We start from the raw sequence: 22,103 nt of genomic DNA, 5'->3' as shown, positions 1-22,103 counted from the left end.
TTTCAAGTCCAGTCCTCAACATATTAGTTTTCGTTTCGCTCGTCCAGAATTGCCGTCTCATCACTGTGCTCAATTAAACACTTCCACTGCTTCCCTCACTCCCCTCCTTTTTTCTCCCTAAACTCTCGACTGCACCAAGATGCAATTCCTTGGCAATTCCACTTCTTGCGTTGTTTCCTGAGTTTGGAACTACCTCGGGATTCTGGGCATGTCCATAACCTGTTCCTGCTCCCTCAATTGTAACTTGTCGTTGAATTGGACCACCTTGTTCATAAACTGCCGTGTTTGCATCGACAGTATCGAAATGGATTGGTACAGTTTCATGTGCGAGGAAAAGATACCAGTACACACCGCCGCAGAAGACGCCACCGCCGACGATGTTACCGAGGAGGGATGGGATCAATGATTTCCAGATGTAGTAGTTTACAGTAAGGGGAGCAGGTGCTCCAAGGAAGATGGCGAGGGGAATGAAGTACACTGTGAGTGGTGACGCGTTAGTGGCTTGGACTAGTAGGGCTGGTGCCAATGACTTGGCAGGGGAATCATGCTTGGCGCCCGATTCACTTGCAAACATGCGAGATTCCATACACGAAAAGAAGATGGAAAGAAAATGATAAGGAAGTGGAGTACAAACTATTAGCAATAACGTGATCAGTTCCCAAACCGACGAAGCACATCACAGGAAACCAGATGGCGACGATTTTGGAGAGAACTTCGCGGGACGAGATGGCGAGAAATACGGCCATACAGACGAGCCAATTGCCTGTGTAATATCGTAAGTAGAGATTCTCGAAGCGTCGTTCATGTTCGTGTGGAATCGAAATGTTACACCGGAGAGGACAAACGTACACATAATTGCCTTGAGGAAAATTTGATGCCATTCTGGGGTAACTGCTTTTCCCTTTGCAAATGAGAGAGCTTCCGCTTTGTATGCTCCAGTTTCGAATGTGCCGCCATCTAATTGTCTATTAGCATCCGATAACCCACGGTTCCGATCGAACAAAGTTGAGCACGGATACTTACAACCAGTAAGGACAGCCATGAAAAACAAAGCTCCCGCCAAATTTCCGAAGAAACTGACAACCCAAGTCTTCAGCAAATCCAAAAAGCTACAACGTCTATGCAACAAAGCGACCACACTGTACATGCAATAACTTGTGAACAAATCGGCTCCCGTAAGGACAACCATGATCAATCCAACAGGGAAGACCATCGCAGAGATGGTACGGATAAGACCTGGAGCATTTGTTTGAAACCATGGGGAAGAATTGGTGGAGAGAGAAAGAGCGCATCCGAAAGAAATGAGACATCCTCCCATGAAAGAGTTGATGAACATTTTGTCAATTCTCATACGGGCTTTTTTGGCACCGATGCGCGAGACGAGCTCGGTCGTCTATCGTTGCGAAGCATGTTAGTTGAGAATGTGTGAAGCTCTGAAACGTGTATAAACTTGCCTGTGCTGGAGTAAAGGCGTCCATGGCTTGAAAATGTGACGAAAATAGCTTGTCAAGATGTGATGTGCCGAAACCAAAGCCAAAGGAAAAAGAAAGTTTTGTTTTAAGAGAGAATAAAACAATAAGAAAGAAGACGGCCAAGACATTTTGAATAACGGTTACCCGTCAGAAATGATTTGGAGATCTCGCCTCGCGGTAACCATTATTGTGAGATAAGACAAGGACCCATATCAAATTTCTCAAAAGTGTACAGGGCTAAAAGTCCTGAAGAGGCACAGTACATTTTGACGGTAATGATTATGAGCTTAGTCCCACAATTACCCCAGTAGAGAGAAACATCATTCGTTGAAAGTCTTGCCGATGGTAAAATACCCTAGTAACAGCTGCGGAGAACCATGCAGATATATTTCCTCAATTGACATTGGCTGTAATGGATATTTTCATTGAGCGCTAAGTATCTTTAAGTCACATTGAGTCCTCTCGAAGAATAAAGTAAGAAACAGATGGGTGTCATTTTGAAGCAATTTTTCGCGAGAAAACTCGCTAACGATGAAGGAGGTGAAAACTTAGATAAGAGATAGTGCGGGGGAAGACGACTATGGCAGTATAGCGTTGGCTATACTGGCGTACCAGCGCTATACTGGCGTAAATGATTCAGAGAAAGCGATGAAAAACCCGAAAAAATCATGCAACCAAACCGAACTTCTGTTTCTGTAAAAACCATGCGTCAAACACCCCTGGGTATTGGACCTTGGTCCATCAACTTGTGGGGCGGGAAGACATGATCCCTCTCCGGTACCTCCGCTTACCCGCCCCCGTCACTTTGCTTGTCGAAGTTCCCACTCGCATAGCCGGATTGAACGATGTACATGACACCAATTTCGACTCCTATCTATTCACAATATGAAAGAATCCACTGAAATCCAAAGAAAACGCGCGTGCGGCTCACAGTTCATGTGTTCAACTGACTGCAACGCTTGAAGATCCCCTGAAATTTTCATTTGTTGGTATCCGACAGTCAAAATCACTTGTCGGGTTCGCATTTCGATTTTGCCCTTGCACCAGTCCTTGCTGTCTATCATATAGTGGTGGAAATCGGTCGTCTATCCATATGAAGTAATTGCTTACCTGTCATGCAGAAACTTGCTGCTGGAAATCCCAACGGACCGGATATAACTGCCGTGTCGCTCTCGTAATCCAATACAGTCCTTGACATGAATCCACACCGGCGATTCGTCTTGCAAGTTGCCACCTCAGACCACTCAAGCATATTTAAATTATTGGGAAGCTGGCTGGTCCTCGGTAGGATAAAGCAAATTGGAACTGGCTGCATATCGGACATTCATTTCTCAAAATATATAAGTTCCGAGATTCGTAGGCATCGGTGAGAGAATAATGCGTGTGGATATTGAGTGAATCGTTTCGTAATCCTTTGATTTCGTCAAAGTAGGTATATAGCCTTGTCCAAACCGACGAATCGCAATCTACGCACATAGCACACAGCGCACAACAAGATAATCGCCAGATTGAGTCAGGACATCGTCCAGGTAAAAGTGTCCAGGCTTCGAAATTGTTTGGTAGAAAGCTTTGAAGAAAGTATCGGATCGGCAACTGAACAGGCTCGCGGATCGCAATGAAAGATTCGATAATGTGCGGATCGAATGGATATATATCAAGTTGCAATCTGGAAGGAATCATGAGAATCCTGAAGGTGCTATTGAGTTATCAGTATCGTCGTCATTCTCTGCGCATCTATGTATGGATTGTCAGTGATAATCTTTGAAGCTACTCGAGTGTGCTTAGCACAGCAAACGATGTATGAAGCTGGCAGATAGTCTGAGATCTCAACTCCCACAAACCTTGATACTTTCATACTTTGCATGCAATTCTCAGCAAATGAGTACTCATTGTCTCATGGAGAAACAGATTTTCTGGATTTGCTTCGATTCTTATGTTTTATTTGTTTAAAAAGTTCGAAATGAGATTATCTTGGGGATTTGACGACAATACCGAATCCCGAATACCGAACTTCTTAGGGGAAGCTTGGGCCGTCAATACCAAGAGTCTACTGTTGATACCTCAGAATACCTCGATATCACCCAGTTGAGTTGATTTCATTTGACCTCTACAATATCATGCGGGTATATGGTACAAATCTATCCGTGGTGGTTAGGTCTTGAAGAGTATTGTCATCAACCCAGCTTTGATAGGGAATGGAACATTTATGTATGGCCTACCCCTTCCCTTCACTACCGGGAACATGATTTTGATTATCACTGGTTTACAGCAATTTGGGATAAGATTCAATATTGAGAAGAATCGTTCGCGTTGAATATCTAAAACTAAAGTTCTCAAGTGCTGACAGATATGAACTTCATCTCGTCAGATCCATTAACCAGATTAGCACTTCAACATGTTCGAAGCTGCCATCCAAATGTTAGGTTTGGGTAGGTTTACTTGGGAAGTAGCGACACCACACAAATCATGGTACCTACTTCATTTCATCTGAATGATACTGTATATTCTTCATCCTTCAAGTTATTTAATTGCGCATTAGCACAATCGACCCCGAGTACAATTGCTGAAGCATTCAATAAAGAGATTGATATAATCGACCTTCGAGTGCATCTTTACCTCTTCATATCTAACCTAGCATTGGTATAATAAACTTTGGACGCAACACATTGATATCCTTGACTGTTAGAATCCAACTGATCAACATCTCAAACATCGATCATACTTCTGAAGATTGAATTCGAATTGCAATGGATACAGCCGCCGAACAAACGAACGAACAACCCCGGGAGGAGAGAAAAGACTCAAAAGTTGACACAGATGATATTAAGACAGAAGAATCCACACTTCTAGAGGGTTATGTATGTCCGGACGGATCCGTGACCATTCCTCGAAAAACCGGGACTTATCATACCCGTTCTGTCATTCTTCTTCATGGAGTCTTTGGTAGTGCCGAGGGCTGGGCTGAAGAATTCATGAGAGCAAGACTGAATGGTGAAACCATTATGTCCATCTTTCCTGGAACAAATTTGTGCTTTCCTGATATTGATTATCCCTGGTTAGTGCAGGATATAGGGAGCGAAACGAGGAAAACTACCGATGACATGGTCGATTTATGGAGTGCATTTTCAGCCACCGATCAAGAGGGAGAGCGATTAAAGATACTCGGAGGGCTAGTTCAGATTCTGAAACCCATCCAACAACTTGTCGAAAGAGAATCAGATCTTGTAGGTATACGAAATGTCTTCATAGGTGGTTTAGCAGATGGCGCTACTGCAGCAATGCATTTGTTTCTAATTTATCAAGTGGACCAAGATGGTGGAATGGGAGGGTTCATAGGAATGAATGGCGTGCTTCCATTTCAATCGGAGATCAAGCCGTTGATAGATAAGCCGCCAAACTTTGAGAAGTTGTCCCTGGAAGAATATATAGACGAACAGATACTAAACCTTGAGAAAGTGGTGACTTTTATGCGAAATACTTTGGGTCTGCCAGCCGTGGGGACGTTTGATAGGACAATCGCATGTCTGGGAAAACCAATATTCCTTGGTAGTATCATGACACGCCCAGACGAGTTAGAACTCAGGCAAAAGAGGGAGGATATGATAGAGATCCTTCGCCGCTTGAGATGTTTTCACCCTATATACTTTACAAACGATTTCAAGGGACCAGATCTCGCTGGGCAAGTTGAGGGCTTGGTTGATTACCTCCGAATGACTGGCTCTATCAGAGTTCCTGGATGACTCAAGTAGATAAAATAGAGAGAGAAAGGATGAAGATTGGTTTTATCAATAAAGAAAGATTGAGGAATTAATTGGATGTCACTTAGCAAAGCAGATTGGAGACGCTGGATTCGGCATTTCCCTGGGAAGGCATCGACGAATTCGAGTTGCGGGTTAGTGCGAAAGTATAATAGTATACATCTTACTATCTTTCATTGACAACTTCATTCGTGTATTAATTCTTGTACGTTTCAAGTATATTCCAATTCACCACCACCATCAAATAAATGCACCTTCTCCATGAAAGTTCACGGCAATCATTAGGCGGCGTCCGTACGCCAAGCACTTCCCCACCTTCCATATAAGGTATGAAATATAAGCAGCCAAGACCATGTGCCGAAATGATTTGATGCTTATCAACTTTATCTTCAACTCTAAAGGACGATGCCACTGTCACGAAAAAGGGTCTCCAAGCCTTATGTGTGCCAAGAAGCAGTAAATGGAGTCATTGGGGTCAATTGCCTTCTTTGGGAAGCTCAACACCATCTTAAAGATTATGGTTCACAGGCGTGTGGGTGAGATTATGTATGATAGGATAAAGGAAAAATGGGGTTGGGAAAAGGTAAAAGTGATATGGATGGGGTGGAGGAGATGATAAACATGTGAGTGCTGATTATAAATGCTTCCTTTTGATAAAGACTCCGGAGTGAAAGCAACAGTGTTCGCATGCCGCCGTGCCCAGAAATCGGCCCCAGAAATTAAGATGGGGATATTTTGATATATCCCATTGTTCTAATCAGTATGAATTGGTTATAAAAGACTGGTGTTGCCATCTCATGTTCTTAACTTCATCCTTCTTCTCAATTCAATAGTACAAGTATACTCTCACAGTTAAACTTCATCTCATCATGCTTAAAGGTCTTTTCCTCACTGTTCTAGCAACAGGACTTCTCGTCCAAGCAACTCCAGTTCCAGTGCCCGCACCACCCGGAGTACCAACCACAGCTACTGCTAATACCGAGCTTGCTGGTTTGACTGTGGCTGCGGCCGGAAGTCAAGATGGTTATGCGAGAGATTTGTTCCCTACTGTATGTTCCTCTGTTCATTCAATCTCCTCATCTCATTCCTTGCATTTCACCGTCCTCTTTCTCTTTACTCAACCTTCTCCAGCCTACTCAAATACCCCCCCAATTTACCCAAAACCCAATCTAACACACTCGCCTCTAGTGGAACACTATCTCCGGCACTTGCAATACACGTGAGACCGTTTTGAAGCGCGACGGTAAAAATGTCGTCGTTGATTCTGCGTGTGCTGCCACATCGGGAACCTGGGTCTCTCCATACGATGGTGCAACCTGGACCGCCGCCTCCGATCTCGATATCGACCATCTTGTTCCCTTGAGTAACGCTTGGAAATCAGGTGCTTCTGCGTGGACTACTGCTCAACGCCAGGCTTTTGCTAATGACCTTGTCAACCCGCAATTGTTGGCTGTTACCGACAATGTCAATGAGAGTAAGGGAGACCGTGGACCGGAGGAGTTCAAGCCTTCTTTAAGTAAGTTCTTTTCTTGTCTTGGCCTTTCGTGTGAGGGGTTGTTTCCGTTGTCGTCTTATCAGACGCGCATGGATTCGGAGCTACATAGAAGAAAAAAGCGGAGAGAGAAGCGGGATATAGATGAACGGAAGTATACTAACTGGTTCAATAGCTTCATACTGGTGCACATATGCAAAAATGTGGATCAAGGTTAAATCTGTCTATAAACTTACGGTTACAAGTGCCGAGAAGGCGGCATTGGTTACTATGATGGCTACTTGTTAGACATATTTTCGGCTAAATGAAGGGGTAAATGCACATATGTGAACGAACTTGAGATGATTTACGATGGAACGAAATGAAAGTAGCAAGGCAGAATCTAAGGAATTGAAATTGCAGTGGGAGGGAGCGGAAGTGAAATGATTTAAGATGGCTGACGACTGAGGAGTTATGGTGTTCATGTTCAATTTATTTCCCGCAGAGGTCTGCCTGGTGGAAGACATGAGGAGTGAAAAATTACACGGGATGTGTAGAAATCGTAGCAATTTTACCCAAGAATTATGGTCCAATGACTTATTGAGACGAGCAACTACCCGCAATATAAGATGCGATCTCTCCATGAAAAAATCCTTGTTTCGTAATAAAATATTGATATATTGCTTTTTGCTAAAAATACATGTTTTCATCATCATTATCAACCTTCATTAAACATTCCATTCATTCCTCATTTCTTATACGTTGTAAGACTTGGACTTCCCGGAGCAGCTGGTGCAGAAAACTTCGTCTGCACAAAAACTTTCTGCATTCCATCTTCCTTCTTCTCGAACTTATAGTAGACATCATCAAGTTCATCCAATGAGACCCGATGAGATACCATTTGCAAAGGATCAATTTCATTCTTCTCAATCATTTCAAGAAGTTTTTCCCAATACATATGTACTGGAGCTTGTCCATTGCCAATAAGTCGGATACCGCGTTCCATCAAAGATCCAATGTTGAAGTGATTAGTGTACCCGACGTAAACGCCGGTAATACCACATCGACCGAAGTTCTTAACGGATGTGATCATTTCGTTGACAATCTCGGATGTGTCTGTTTCCATGCCGAGCATCATCTCGAAGTAGTGGGCCCAGCCTTTGGCATATTCGCCTGCTACGCACTCGAGTGCGACATCGGGTCCTCGTGGAACCATCTCCTTTAGCTTGGAGGTGACAGAGGTTCCCCGAGGAAGTTTACTATAATCGAGGAGTTCGACCTTGGGGATTTTAGACTTGACAAAGTCTAATCTCCAGTTGCTGTCGATCATGATGACTCGTGATGCACCGTTCATGAAAGCAAATTCTGCACACATTTGTCCAATTGGGCCTAGATATGGTTAGAATGATTGAATGATTGGTTGATAATAAATACTTACCAGCGCCCCAAATAGCAACCACGTCTCCCTTTTCGACTCCGGTGTCTACAACACAGTTCCAAGATGTACAGATGACATCCGACAAGAAGAGACCCTTCTCATCTGGAACATTTGATGGAAGCTTGAGAAGATTGACATCCCCGAATGGAACTCTAACATATTCTGCTTGACCACCTGCAAATCCACCAGTGAAATGAGAGTAGCCAAACATTCCTGCTGTTCTTCCTCCATACTATTGAAGTTAGCACCTGATATCCTTCCAACGATCAAGATCTGAACATACCATTCCATTTTCAATAGTATTACTATTCGTCTTTTCACATTGGGATGATTGTTTCTTTTCGCAATAGTAACAATCGCCACAAGCAATCTGGAAACTGGCAACCACACGATCACCCTTCTTTAACCCCTTTACAGCTGGGCCCATAGACTCAACTTCACCACAAAACTCATGACCGAGAATATCTCCCTTCTCTAACTCTATAACCGAGCCATGAAGTAAATGAAGATCGCTTCCACAAACAGTACTTCCGGTAACTTTTAGAATCACATCTCTGTCTTCAACGACTCTTGGTTTTGGTACTTCTTCTGTTCATTGAAGAGAGATATTAGATGTGTGATGATTATACTCTTCATTGGAGAAACTTACGCATCTTGACAGTATTTTTCCCCATCCAACATAGAGCTTTCATAGTCTCGCCACTTGGATCCGCATACTTTTGACGGTCCCGTGCTGGATTTGTTACATCTTGCTCGGTGACGGCATTGATATCATGACCGACGACTTTCTCGAGGAGAGCTGCTGCTTGACTAAGAGCCATATTGAATTAACTAATTTGATTGATTGTGTTGTAGTTTTCGAAACTAATATGGAAAAGAGAAAATGGATGTTGAAAGCATGGAATTCTTATATCGAAATGTTAAGCGCGGGGAACCACGATCGATAAAGACCTCTACGTCATATTGTTTAGATCGTTAATCTAATCAACGACGTCAGTGGTTTTAGATTGTTCATACCTTGTATATTCTCGTTACATCGATGAAATATACTCGATCTTTTTGCTTTATAAGTGATTTGTCAAATAAACCCTACATATTCCTCTCGTACTATAAGGTTACGAGATAGATATTTGTTTTATTTGTCATTTATGAGAATGTAAAGACTCAGACACGAAAGACTCGGTTAAAAATAAACGTGATAATCACGTGTTGTTTTCAGTAACACGACACGATATAGTAGTCGCAATCGCGCAGTCAACTTGAGAGATCTGATTTTCGTTACATCCATTATATCGATTTTGAAAGTTTTAAATTAAACAGCCTCTCGAGCTCGAGGTTTCGTCTTCCGGTCTTTTCCCGCTGAATTCGAATCAACCACCTCAGCACAGCCTACTTTGTAAGTTTATAAGGAGAAATGAGAGTAAAGAAAGTTGCGAGTATTCAATCTTTCGCTGGACAATTACTTGATTCTCCAAATTATCGCTGACTGTATAGCGCAGAGAACAACACATATTTCTTTTCCCCACGTTCTCATACATTCTTCTGATACCATCCTACCTTACATCCATGATACTCACTTCCTGCATCCAAATTGAAGGCACGCAATTCGATACAATCATCATTTCCCCGCTTCAGGTCTCTTACTAACAAATAGTCATTATCCCATACCACCCTGCCTTGGAGATAATACCGGAAAATTATGTAGTCCGGGATCAATGGAATCGCAATTACTGCTGCAGCTACTTGCTCTGTCAGTTCGTGCTCAGGTACAGGGTGTGATGTAGGATGATTACACTATAACTCTTTAATAAGTTCCGCCGTCGTATTTATGCGCTTGACTGCCATTACGACCTTTTGTCTATCAGATGGATCTCTACTGCACTCCCAAGATCTATCGATCGTAATCGCGTTAGTTGATTTTTACCACAGATAAGATGCGCAATTGACTTACTGGTAATAAGGCAGATACACCGGAATATAGAGGAGATCTTCAGATTAATATGATTGTCAGCAGCCAGTACATTTGTAAGGGGTGAATGTAGAATCAAACCTGGTTCAGCTAAATAAGCACTTCTTGGAAAAGAACAGAACTTGTTTGACTTGACACATTCAAAGCAAGGCTCGACTCCACTGCATGGTGGACCAGAAGGAAAATCACGACTGCAGTGAAGGCATGGTTGCGAGAGAAACAGTTTGGGGGGAATCAGCGGGCCAGGGTCAAGTGTGTGTCCATCTGATATTGGAAGACGAAGATTTCTTTGATCTGTAACACCAGAGTGATTCTAAAGCATGAGGCCAAAATTGTAAGGGGCTGGAGGTCTGAAGTCATTGGGAACCAAAGGATCGGGATAGTTTTGAAGCTGAGTACTGAAGTTATTGAAAGGCAGAGGGTTTGAGAACCCGGGAAGTGTAAAATCAGACCTATCGGAATCTGAACGAAGCAATTCTGAGACCCTGGGAAGTCCAATATCAGACTCGTTGAAACCTGGAGGACTAAGATCTGAGATCATGGAAAGTGTAGTATCAGATCTGTTGAAACCTGGAGAACTAAGATTTGAGATCACGGACTTGTAGCATCAGAGTCATTGGAATCTTGTGGACTAGAGCCGATTGAAATTGCGGAATCAGAGGCCATTATCCGTGATTCTCTTTGGATAGGAGTAGGTTATAAGTTATGCCGGCCTGGTAGATGAGAGTGTTTTTGATTCATGGTTCCGAAATAATTTAGAGTTGCTTGTATCTGGTTTTTAGAGGTAATAGATTTTCTATTTAAGTTTTGATATTGACATGGAAAGTGCTCATGACGGTTGATACGATGATAGCAAGATAATTGGTGAAATGTCACGAGGTAACTGCGAACAAGTACTTGATTTTCTGGCAAGAATATTTACAACTTCGTAATCCACGCGAGTGTTTCAATTGAATTTAAAGGATCGATCAAATCAGTAGTCTATTCAGGAAGCGAAAAGAGGTGGGGGAAAGAGGGGTATGTCATGAGATCCGTATGTTTTTGTTAACCAAGAATTTTGGTCGGTTTCATGATGTTCAAACTCAGCTGGGATGAATGAACACAAACTCAAAGCTTGCTCGACTTACAAATTACAAACTGCGAGTTGAAATTTTTAGGATTTCGACTCTGACTCACCCTAACACCATCTCGTTACGGTCGACTCCATTCAGCTCACCAGCTCGACATTGACTCTCATCGTCTACCCCTTCTTTCCTTCGCTTGCCATACGTCGCCAAAAGGTCCACTAAAGAAGACGAATTGAATGCCTTCGTCGTCAAACGCCTTAGCATACACTGTTTCTCCCCCATCAAACACGCTTCCGACCAATGCATCTTCACCTATGATCTGTGTTCTGCGAAGAAAAAACTCGAAGTGTAAATTCTCCGGCAATTTGTAATCCCTTGATACTTCATCTATATGAATTTATGATCAGTGTTTAGTTGCTTTAGAGCCTGCTTATATTATAGGTAGGTTTACTTACTCTCAAGACCACCGAGGAGATCATGCATGTTTGCTGTCTCATACGACTCAAAGTAGCGACTGAATCTATAGAACGCGGCTCAGTAACAACCTTGGTGTGGTCTTTGGATTGAGCCTGCCGCACTTACCCACGACCATAAGAACAGGATCGATGTAATTGAAAGAACAATTTATCTCCACCTTCACGATATCCCTTACCATGCCATTGAGGCCTACGAAGTCGAGCGCGTGTGTCTCTTGGATATCGAGGATTTGGTCTGAAGTGTCGACTAGATGTGCGTGCTCCATACATCTTGGAATGCTTTGATAAAATTTGGTACAGGATTTATTTTACTTAAGTTTGAAGAGGAGGAGAAACTTCATCTGAACTGGGAGGAGACCTTCGACTTATATTGCAAAGCATACCGATTGAAATGAACATCGCCAGCAACTGAATTTGATCAAAGTTAATGATCTTTCAATAACATCCATATTCCATTGTTTGTAGCTTGGATCCGGCATTCGGTTTTTTGTGCCGAGAAGCGCTTACCTTAAAGGGGATGGGGGGTTAGAGCTTCCGCACTACATTCATATTGCATCCAATTGAATTGTTGTATTCAAAGTCATATTTTGCATCTAATTTAAAAATTTAAATCCATTGCCAGGTGTATACTAGATTAAAAGGCATATCTAATTCACTTTTCCAATTGAAAATGAAATAACCCGAATTGAATATATTAAATTAGATATACTTCAGATTTAAAATTGAATCTCTATACATTCAATTATAGCTTTTAAATTGACAAAAGTTTGATACTACTTCACCTCCTACAATCCAATCGCCATACAATATTCGTAAGACAATATATAAAATTTATATCAAACTAATAACGCTTACTCACAATTACTATATTGGCTCAGAGAGGATGGTTTTTGAAGCAGTCAGTTGGAGAAATGGTGAAGCCTGCTGGATATTCATTTTGCATTTCGCTAGATATTCATATACATTTTAAGCAATCCAGAAGATAAATCTTGAGTGATGGTGCACTAGCATGTAGAGTTTAATCTAGCCACTTTACTACCTCGAGCTTAGCCAGATGCTCTTTTCCCCTGCATGCCTCCCAACCTCGTAACCATTTTAAGTTGTGCAAACAACATTCAAACGCCGTTTCCAACCAACGCCACCCAAGGATATAAGAGAAATACCATCAGAGAATCATTAAACTCATTGTTGGTCATTCATGTTGAGTTCATCAAACTCGTCCAGTAACTCATTCATATCAATCTTTGGTGTCTCATCTTCACCATCACTCGTCTCGGCCACACTCATAGCATCCGCTTCCTTCTGTGCCTGTTGAGCCTTGTACAAAGCAAGTGTCTGTCTGAGCTCAGGATCTTCCTCAACATCCTGTAAGAACATCTCATAATCTCTGTCCATCTTTTCTTGATCTTGCTTCCTGGGTAAGACTTCTCCTTCTTCTTTACCCATACGCTTGAGACGCCAGTTCCTGTTCTTGGACTTCTTCTTTCTTGCGTACAATTTCTTGACAAGCATCACATCAGGGATTTTCGATGCGTAGTTATTTGATTCTTCGAGGGCGTCGTATTGGGGGTTGTTGAAATTAGTACCAGTCATCATATATCCCATGACAGAGTCTCCGGGATGGACAACATTTCCGAGATGTGTTCTTGTGTAGAAGGTTTTGTCATTTGATCCGAGGTCAGATGCACGAGCAACGGTAGCCTCAGCAAGAGCCCATCGTCCCTTTGTAGGACCCAAGGGCTCAATGTCCATAATGATAAATTCCACCAATTCCTGAACATCAGCCAAAGGTTTGAATGGTGCACGCCAGTATATGGGGCAACTGATTTCCGCAGTCTGAAGAGATTGTGGGTCAAGGATATTGATAGAATTACCAATTCGGTAGCAAAGACCAAGAGGGGAAATGTTTCCAGCTGACTTTGCTAACTTGATTGGAAGCGCAACCAAATCATCCTTACAAATTGGTACCAACTCGACGGAAAAGGAGAACTTGTAGGATTTAGTAGATGTGTGAATATCCATGGAGATAAGTTCTTGAGACTTCTTTGCTGTAATAGGGGCAACCGAGTTCAAGAAATCGACAAACTTTTCCGCCGAATTTCGGGCTGCGAAGAAAAAATCTAAACCATCCTTGACTTCCTTGATGTTGATAGTATCCTTGTGTGCGCCATGCTTCAAGATCAACTGTTCGAGGTACAAAAAGGTTCTCTTGTGAGGAACCTTTTGTCTAACTTGCACACAAGCTCTCCATGTATTCGCGGTATAAGATTTCGCACAATCGGGACATTGCTGATAGGCAACCACATATTCGACCTCGAATGACTGTTGCAAAACGACACCTTCAGATACCGAATCTTGTATAGTAAGCTTGACCTTGATTCTTCGAGAATGGGGTTCCGTCCAGATAAAACTTGCATCGATAATTCGAACTTTGTGTAAACCTCTAAGTTTCTTTAGGCAAAGGGCAAGGAGTTCTCGAGATTCGAGGGAGGCTTGGATCCAGGTTTGAGGTGGGAGTAACCATCTTTCGCAATCTCGACAGAAGTGTACAGTGGCTTCTCTTTGGATACCTTGCGATACATCGACGGTAAGTTTTACGCAATCATAGCAGAGAGCACCGGCGGAAGTCGTTCCATCGATAGGAGCGCCACAGTTGCAGCAGAGAATACTTCGAAACTATCAGCGATAGGAACTTGGAGAAAATTCCTGAAGAAGAAACTTACGTAGCACCAGTTTTTGGTTCTTGTGCCTGAAATCGGGAAGCAATAGATACCGGCGCGTCGTCAACATCCATACCAGACATGATGGCGAGCTTTTTCTTGTATTTTTTCTTTTGATGGTGGGATTTTGATGAAAGAGAAAAAAGTTGCCCCGCAAAGATAAACGATAGAGAATGACGCCGCTAGGCACGCTAGGGTGGCTTGGAATTAGTACGGATAGTCTTAGCGACCATAGTGGCAATTGATTTCTCAGCACTCAGGTCAGGCTCACTGGGATTATGAGCCATAATGAGTGATCCAAGGCAACTCAAAAGCCTGTCTTCCTGCAAATCAAAGTTTCCAAGTTTTGAAGTTTGAAATCTGACCAGTGCTTGTTGAAATAAGCAGAGAGCTGCTTTGGAAAAGACACGTGACTTGTATCAGCTGTAAATCACGTGTAGCATCAAGACTCCCATGGGTAGGGTAGTTAGTGGAGAAGTCTGGGGATGGGATCCCTAAATATCTGGAATTTTGGTCTTGATTTAGAAAGAAATTGCTTCTATAAGTGGCGAGTATGAGTGTAACTATCTACCTCTGGATTCCCGATATATCCACTCTGTCATCACATTTCCCAAACAACATTCGTGATCGCTGAGCACAATTGCACCATCATTCACTGACCAATAACCACTCTAATATCTCAACGATCAACTACACCAAATTGCGTGTCATCTGTCTTTGCTTGCGTATTGGGTGTCCCGAGCGTGTTACGATCTGATTGTTATCTATGATTAGATCTTGCGGAGTGGTAATTGAGGAGCAAGCTCCAATAAGAACCTCGTGTGATGTCGTTATCAAGAATAGGCGGGTTGAATGTGGTAGGTTTGGCGAATGAGTTATAATGAAGTTGCGAACATGCGTTATGCCCAGATGTATTTAAGTCCTTCAAATTCCCGTTTGATTAAGAATTCCCGAGTTAAACTTGGACATCCAACAATTGAAATATTACAATAACAACCATCTTAAACACAATGGCGCCTTCAGCAACAGAAACAGTTGTTCTTCCAACTCAATTGAAGAAGTCTGTAACTGATAGATTCAGTCGCGATGAGCTTGGAAACTATAAAGAGCTTGCTCCCACGTCGTTCGATAAAGAAGCCGAAGAGAAAGGTCTTGGCAAATTTGCTGCTGCGTCAGTAGGTTTTCTCCATAGTTCATTGCGAGTATCGAAATGATTCTAATACCCAGAATCAGTATCCACATTATCTTCCAACCTGGGACGATATTACATACCCACCTCTTGAATCTTTTGAGCACAGAGACCATGGATTGGATGCCGATACAACATATCCAGAACTACTTGCACCGGGCGTTGAGGCAGTTGAACTGACACCCGCGATGGGCACAGAAATCAAAGGTGTACAATTAAGCAAGCTGAGCAATGCTGGCAAAGACCAATTGGCTCGATTCGTCGCAGAGAGAAAGGTCGTAGCTTTCAGAGATCAAGACTTTGCAGATCTACCGATCGCAGACGCTGTTAATTATGGCAGTTATTTCGGACGACCTCATATCCATCCCACGTCAGGAGCCCCACTGAATCATCCTGAGGTTCACCTAGTACACAGAGCAGCTGGTGACAAAACAGCTGATAAATTCTTCGAGACTCGAACAAACAGTGTAGCATGGCACTCTGATGTCACATATGAGAAGCAGCCACCGGGAACAACTTTCTTATATGTTCTTGACGTCCCAGAAACCGGAGGGGATACTCTCTTTGCTAATGGTGTCGAAGCATATAATCGTCTTAGTGATGCATTTAAAGAACGTCTACATGGACTTTCTGCGACACATTCAGGCATTGAGCAAGTGAACGCCTCTCGCTATAGGAATGGCATTGCTCGCAGGGAGCCTGTCGTGAACGTTCATCCTATTATCCGAACGCATCCTGTAACTGGAGAAAAAGCGTTGTATGTTAACAAACAATGTAAGTATACGCGATCTCCACTCAGTGTGTTCATCACTGACCTGTCTTCAAGTCACTCGAAAAATCGTAGGGTTGAAACAAGAAGAAAGCGATGTACTATTGGTAATGTCCTCCCCAATGTTTGCAATATATCGACGATTATCTAACCGTTTTGTAGAATTTCCTGTATGACCACATTGCACTAGGTGCCGACTTTCACGTAAGAGTCAAGTGGGCACCAAAAACTGTAGTTGTTTGGGATAACAGAGTGGCGACCCATACCGCTCTTGTTGATTGGTCGGGTGGAGCACGCAGACATCTCGCGCGTATCACACCACAAGCTGAAGCACCATACGAGACGCCTTTCAAGGCATCATAATGTGCACAAATATCTTGTAGTTGCGATGATCGTAATAAACAATTTAATAAAAAGTTCATAAATGAAGCTTTCAACGAGGGCAGTGAGTCATATGTGATGTAAAATTGTGATGATAAGTTCAACATAGAGTTGTTGATCAATCATAAGAATGTCGGTATGATGTCGAGTTTCTTTCTGTCTTCCTCCTCCTGTTTTCTTCTGAGTTTCGTCTGCGCAATTCGTCTTGCTATCCTATCTTGAGTGGTAGATGAATGAGAGGACGGATCAGCAATCGGAGCTTTGCCAGATTTATAAATATTGGCCTCAAGAGTCACAGGGGTCCTCGAGCTTTGTAGCTTACTGGGAGTTGCTGTAGTTGATATTTTCGGTAATTTGGCTTCTGACTTTGTATCAACAGCATCTTTCCCATCAATTGGTCTAGAGAATGAGAATTTTGGAGCCGAAATAGGTGCATCCAGATCATCATCGTCTTCGGACGCTGTGGCATCTAGATCCAGATCCACAGCTTGAGTCTTACTTTTGATAGTCGGAGAGGACGCGCGCTGTGAAGTTTTGAATTTAGTGGGATTGCGAAATCCCGCAGCTGCTCTTGTAGTTTTGGTTGGAGAAGAAATTTTCATGAGTGATATACCTCGTTTCTTCGGACTTGTCATCAGACCATAAAGTGATGTTCCGACAAAGGGCAAAGTTTCTTCGTCACTATCACCAGAAAAGCCATCTTCCTTTTTGCCAACTAATTTCTCTAGAACGTTTCGCTGATTTTTCGACCTTTCAACTTCTTCGGCTCTACGCCTTGTTGCATCTGGCATTCTACCAACCACAGGCCTTGAAATCGAATTGATAGCATCAGCATTTCGTGTTTTGGCCATTTTCCCAAGTCTTTTATATTCGGCTGTGTGTAGATGTACAGTGAACGACTTTGCAACTGTCAAAAATTCGTCTTCAACAATACGATATTTATCATCATGCTCTCGACCTTCCTCCATGAAACTACCAACGGGTTAGCCATAAACGCATAGATTATCAAATCGAACAAACCTTTCAGTTGGAGGTTCTGGCGGAGGCGATGTAGATGGTTCACGACCTTGATCAAAATCAGAAAGAGAATCAGAGCACTGCTTATAAGAGTACAAACTATGGTTTATGGCTTTGATCTGCTTGGGAGGATGGTCGGAATTGTAGTCGCTGTCAGAAGGAGAAGCTTCAACACGAGGGCGCTTTGTAGATCTGCCGACAGATGCAATGGTTTTCTTTGGAAGAGTTAGTGTAGTCGAACCATTCTTTTTCTTCCATGGAAGGGTCCTCATGATTCGATGAGAATCCAAATACTTGACGTGGGAGCAAGCCTTGGAAACTAGAGGTGCTGCCCGTTGGTGATTACGGTGAATAGACAAGACAAATGGAAGACCGAGATTTTGTACAAGATAATAAATTCAAAGTAAACGTGAATAATATTAGGTATACGATTATTTCATTACCGACAATGGCTTGTTGTATAAATTGGTCCTTTGTTCAAAAATGTAGTAAGGCCATCAACAACATGGCGGGAATGGAATCTGCTTGTATTCGGTAGAATTCGACAAGCAACAAGTGAATAATTGATTCCTCCTGGGTGTTTCAATCACTTTCAACTTTGAACCTTCAGCCGGAAAAATGACCGAGCTGCTCAAGTGGTTTTCGTAATGAAAGTAATTCTTGTGTACAGAGTGCAGCGGCGTGACTGAAGAACAATAGAACGAAATGCTCTGTCTATTCCCGATAGTCGGTATTATTGCTCTTTGATATCATCAAGCAACATCAGAGTGTTCAGTGGATGGGATGTCATGAAGTCGTCCGTGTGCCCTCACCATCAACTCTCAGCGCGGCGTTTCCTGGACGCAGAAAACTTTTTACTGGTAGAAAGACTTTGAGTGACCAAACCAAAGCTTCAGCAGACACTGAGTTGGGTGTAGCGGAATCGTCTGAAGAGTGTTGTAAGATGAGACGATAATGCAATCCCTATCGTCAAGGAATACCTTCACCACGAGTGCTTTCTTGATGATAGACCCTTGTCGAGCCTTCAATGGCCAACAACTAGATCACTGTCTTAAGTTCTTCGATCGCTGTCCTGGTGGTCCTCAAATGAAAGACAAATCACTTGATGCAGCCCAATGCGTTCCGTCTGTCACAACGCACGAACAAGACTGCCGCAAAGAGAAAAGGCAGTGATATCTGAACTGGGGAGGAAGAGTTAAAGTTAACTAGCTTGACGGTTCTCGTAGATCTTCCGCAACTCAACTTTTATTTAACATCAGCTATAGTCGTTTGATTGCTCTCTTTCAATATGGAATATCTGAGACGTCTCTTCCCTGTGATAAGGAAATCGTGATTCTGATATTGACGCGTTTCACCGCCATGATTCATCTGATTTTTCTGGATGACCGTATCACGTGTCTTATCTGAGCCATGGACCCACTTTTACAGGGCGCAACTCTCCAGAATTGGACAGAAGCTTCGATGACTGTTCTAGAGCTCAGGGCATATTCATATCCTGTAGCCTACACTCTATCCTTCGAGCCCTTCACTTGACAGGGTACCAATAAAGGAGAAACCGCAATCAAAAGTCAATTTGACACGTATAAGAATAAGAAAGACATAAACCATACACAGATACTTGACTCTCGTACCGGTTCTATACTGCACTTCTTCTCCATTTTCTTCGTTTGTTTATATATCAGCAATTCAATGTTCAGACCTCAGTTCGACATTGAAAGTCGTCCAAGGACAAAATAGGAGAGGAATATCATGTCTTCTACTACGGGCAACAAAAGAACCTTCTCTAGTGACGAGGAGACAACGGATGAAAAGTCTCAATATGATTCATCCACCGAGGATATACACCTTCCTCCCCAATCTCCTTCTACAGCTCTGACGAGATTTGGCGATGTACACTTGCCAATTGGGCAGTCAAACAACCAGCAATCCACTCTTTTTTACCTCTCCTTAATTGAGGCAAGATGTAAAGCACAAGCTTTGACCACCTTGAACTCTGGTCGTGGTCCCGATGATCAATTGCCAGAGAATCATCCAGATATCCAACGTTTAGCTCAAGTGCTCTTTAGCGATATGGCGGGTGAACTTCGCAGGTCAGGCGTACTTCCCAGAGCAGACGAGCTTGCAGGTCGGCAATTTGCAACTCTACGCGAGGGCTATCTCTCAACATTCGATTCTATCCTCTCTCAAAGTGCATTGCAGCGTGTACAGACTTCGACCTTTAGCCAAAACTCCATCCTTCCACTAACGTCTAATTCGTCGATCGGAATGTCCTATTTCGACCAGCCGCAAAATCTCAATCTTACAATGATCCCCAAGAACCCTTTCTCGTCAGCTGCTTTGACCGCAAATCCTTTTCAATATAGGTCAATTTACAACAGAGAATGGGAGCAGATTAGCTTGCTAGGCAAAGGAGGATTTGGCGCAGTTTACAAAGTGAAACACAGAGTTGATGACCTAGAATGCGCTATCAAGAAGGTGAGTGAGAATATCGCATGCTCCTTGAACCTAGCATTTGTCGTTGTTCGAGTGTTGAGAATCTCAATTTTATTGACTATCTCGATTAATTCAAGTTGCTAAGAAGAATCTTCTCTTGCTGACTTCCCGTAGGTCATTATTACACCAGACCAGCTACGCAAGGTTGACACAGCGGCGCTATTGTCTGAGGTGAAAGCACTGGCTGAACACAAACACCCCAATATTGTCAACTACTATGGCTGCTGGATTGAGATGGGAAATGTAATTGTTCCATCAACACGGCGTTTGATGGATGCTGAGGATGAATCAAGCTATCTCTCAATGTCTATGAGTGAGGTGGAACAATCAGAAGATGAACTTGGAATGCAGCAAGACCCCACTTTCGGCATGAATGACTTGCGTTTGGACATGGAGAAAGAACTTGAAAAAGACAACAGAAGACGGGGTAAAACTAGCAGCGACCAGGTGCTCACAAATAGTGGTGATGGTGGTGTCGTTTTTGATGTTTCAAATGCAACCGCGACAAGATCCAGCGGGAAGTCGTCAGAGGAAAGCGAAGATGAAGAGGAAGAATATGAAAGTAACAACAATGGCAATACCATCACTCCACAGGACAATAGAGCTCGGATTCTATACATCCGATTTACTGTATATCCTCTTACATTGGAGGAATATATCTCAACAGACACACCACAGCCAGGTCACGAGTTTCCTATCCGTCACTGCTTTCATACACTTCCCACAATTCGAATACTAGGTGCTATTCTCAATGGAGTCCAATATCTTCACGCAAAACGCCTGATTCATAGAGATCTGAAGCCCGCCAATATATTCCTATCCGCAAAGAAGGACCTGGAAGCATTCGTTCCCTCGCACGACCTAATAGATGTCAGCAGAAGCGCCTGTCCAACGTGTACTGGGTCTGCTGATCAAAACAAAGCTTATATTACGCCGTGCATTGGCGATCTTGGACTAGCAGTCAAACTTGCTGAAACTACGGCTACTCCTGCTGCTGGACCGTCTACAAGAGCTATAGAGCTTAATCCCTCAACACAGCTTTCTCGTCTCGGGTCAAAGCAAGCAGGCACAAAGCTTTATATGCCTCCAGGAAAGTCCACTGTTGTCTGTCCTAAATTGGACGTTTATGCCTTGGGAATCATAGCGTTTGAGCTAATCACCCCCTTTACTACCCGCACCGAGCGTCACATTGTATTGAATAATATCAAATCCGGTAAATATCCGGCAGGATTTGAGAATCATGAGATGGCAGAGGGAATTAAGGGGATGCTAGCCGAGAAGAGATCTGATAGGTGGGATTGTGAAATGGTTAGGAGATGGATTGAGGGGTTTGAATAGTCCGGATAAAACCTGGCAGCTGGAACCTTCAACTGTCCAACACCTTTGGAAAGTTGATATTTCTTGAGATTCTGGATTCAGTCTGAATATTAAGAGCTTTTCAAACAATGAAAACTCGCATCAAAATCGAACACGCTGCCTCTAGAGAAGGCGACGGGATCAGGGGGAGTCATTTTTAGAGTAGTACTATACCCGGCTTAGGTTGTTAGGAATTGAAAGGATTTAAATTTTACTTGCGCACATGTTTCACTTCGTTTATCAAATTTAACTCCCAATCATACATCATTCCGCAAAGAGGCCAGCTTCTTACGACAGAAATACACTAGGTAGATGCGTTCTTCAACGTGGATATGGCTACAGCAGCTTCAATTCAAGTGAATTGAGAAACCTGAACTTGGCAAATCGATTTCAAACAACGAGTCACTTCCATCCTGACCGTTCCAGATGATTTTATACATGAAGAATGGAGAAAGAAACTGAAATACTGTGTAATCACTAGCTCACTGTCGTTCCTTCCTCCTTTGATTGACTAAGTGACTAGAATG

The 22,103-nt window shown here is 42.9% G+C and overlaps 11 protein-coding genes across 11 annotated transcripts; 4 read left to right on the top strand and 7 right to left on the bottom strand.

The window, feature by feature from the left end:
* Positions 1-73: 73 nt before the first annotated feature.
* EAE98_008522 (uncharacterized protein) lies at positions 74-1,478 on the bottom strand (the record flags this gene model as incomplete). Its single annotated transcript, XM_038956145.1, has 5 exons — positions 74-477; positions 635-763; positions 850-957; positions 1,024-1,393; positions 1,455-1,478. 5 exons carry the CDS (start codon positions 1,476-1,478, stop codon positions 74-76), a joined length of 1,035 nt encoding a protein of 344 aa, XP_038807604.1.
* Positions 1,479-2,414: 936 nt separating this feature from the next.
* Positions 2,415-2,724, bottom strand: EAE98_008521 (uncharacterized protein; the record flags this gene model as incomplete). The annotated part of the gene is made up of 2 exons (XM_038956144.1): positions 2,415-2,557; positions 2,583-2,724. The coding sequence occupies 2 exons, from the start codon at positions 2,722-2,724 to the stop codon at positions 2,415-2,417; spliced, it is 285 nt and encodes a 94-aa protein (XP_038807603.1).
* Positions 2,725-4,219: 1,495 nt separating this feature from the next.
* EAE98_008520 (uncharacterized protein) lies at positions 4,220-5,212 on the top strand (the record flags this gene model as incomplete). The annotated part of the gene is made up of 1 exon (XM_038956143.1): positions 4,220-5,212. One exon carries the CDS (start codon positions 4,220-4,222, stop codon positions 5,210-5,212), a length of 993 nt encoding a protein of 330 aa, XP_038807602.1.
* An 887-nt stretch (positions 5,213-6,099) lies between these two features.
* On the top strand, positions 6,100-7,010 carry EAE98_008519 (uncharacterized protein; the record flags this gene model as incomplete). The annotated part of the gene is made up of 3 exons (XM_038956142.1): positions 6,100-6,279; positions 6,419-6,746; positions 6,898-7,010. The coding sequence occupies 3 exons, from the start codon at positions 6,100-6,102 to the stop codon at positions 7,008-7,010; spliced, it is 621 nt and encodes a 206-aa protein (XP_038807601.1).
* A 439-nt stretch (positions 7,011-7,449) lies between these two features.
* EAE98_008518 (uncharacterized protein) lies at positions 7,450-8,960 on the bottom strand (the record flags this gene model as incomplete). The annotated part of the gene is made up of 4 exons (XM_038956141.1): positions 7,450-8,090; positions 8,140-8,371; positions 8,423-8,727; positions 8,789-8,960. 4 exons carry the CDS (start codon positions 8,958-8,960, stop codon positions 7,450-7,452), a joined length of 1,350 nt encoding a protein of 449 aa, XP_038807600.1.
* Positions 8,961-9,669: 709 nt separating this feature from the next.
* On the bottom strand, positions 9,670-10,774 carry EAE98_008517 (uncharacterized protein; the record flags this gene model as incomplete). The annotated part of the gene is made up of 4 exons (XM_038956140.1): positions 9,670-9,933; positions 10,017-10,421; positions 10,476-10,678; positions 10,708-10,774. 4 exons carry the CDS (start codon positions 10,772-10,774, stop codon positions 9,670-9,672), a joined length of 939 nt encoding a protein of 312 aa, XP_038807599.1.
* Positions 10,775-11,004: 230 nt separating this feature from the next.
* On the bottom strand, positions 11,005-12,065 carry EAE98_008516 (uncharacterized protein). The gene is made up of 3 exons (XM_038956139.1): positions 11,758-12,065; positions 11,631-11,695; positions 11,005-11,562 (listed from the first exon to the last, which is right to left on the bottom strand). The coding sequence occupies exons 1-3, from the start codon at positions 11,919-11,921 to the stop codon at positions 11,342-11,344; spliced, it is 450 nt and encodes a 149-aa protein (XP_038807598.1). The 5' UTR covers positions 11,922-12,065; the 3' UTR covers positions 11,005-11,341.
* A 311-nt stretch (positions 12,066-12,376) lies between these two features.
* Positions 12,377-14,566, bottom strand: EAE98_008515 (uncharacterized protein). Its single transcript, XM_038956138.1, has 2 exons — positions 14,375-14,566; positions 12,377-14,319 (listed from the first exon to the last, which is right to left on the bottom strand). The coding sequence occupies exons 1-2, from the start codon at positions 14,452-14,454 to the stop codon at positions 12,834-12,836; spliced, it is 1,566 nt and encodes a 521-aa protein (XP_038807597.1). The 5' UTR covers positions 14,455-14,566; the 3' UTR covers positions 12,377-12,833.
* Positions 14,567-15,381: 815 nt separating this feature from the next.
* EAE98_008514 (uncharacterized protein) lies at positions 15,382-16,692 on the top strand (the record flags this gene model as incomplete). Its single annotated transcript, XM_038956137.1, has 4 exons — positions 15,382-15,546; positions 15,605-16,334; positions 16,387-16,436; positions 16,492-16,692. 4 exons carry the CDS (start codon positions 15,382-15,384, stop codon positions 16,690-16,692), a joined length of 1,146 nt encoding a protein of 381 aa, XP_038807596.1.
* A 140-nt stretch (positions 16,693-16,832) lies between these two features.
* EAE98_008513 (uncharacterized protein) lies at positions 16,833-17,999 on the bottom strand (the record flags this gene model as incomplete). The annotated part of the gene is made up of 3 exons (XM_038956136.1): positions 16,833-17,682; positions 17,731-17,776; positions 17,828-17,999. The coding sequence occupies 3 exons, from the start codon at positions 17,997-17,999 to the stop codon at positions 16,833-16,835; spliced, it is 1,068 nt and encodes a 355-aa protein (XP_038807595.1).
* A 1,239-nt stretch (positions 18,000-19,238) lies between these two features.
* Positions 19,239-21,817, top strand: EAE98_008512 (uncharacterized protein). Its single transcript, XM_038956135.1, has 2 exons — positions 19,239-20,202; positions 20,335-21,817. The coding sequence occupies exons 1-2, from the start codon at positions 19,477-19,479 to the stop codon at positions 21,556-21,558; spliced, it is 1,950 nt and encodes a 649-aa protein (XP_038807594.1). The 5' UTR covers positions 19,239-19,476; the 3' UTR covers positions 21,559-21,817.
* The last annotated feature ends 286 nt before the right edge of the window (positions 21,818-22,103 follow it).

The sequence above is a fragment of the Botrytis deweyae genome, assembly GCF_014898535.1.
Source record: "Botrytis deweyae strain B1 chromosome Unknown BDEW_022, whole genome shotgun sequence".
Taxonomy (NCBI): domain Eukaryota; kingdom Fungi; phylum Ascomycota; class Leotiomycetes; order Helotiales; family Sclerotiniaceae; genus Botrytis; species Botrytis deweyae.
The sequence above is the reverse complement of the archived record's forward strand: the minus strand, read 5'-3'. Positions and strand labels throughout refer to the sequence as shown.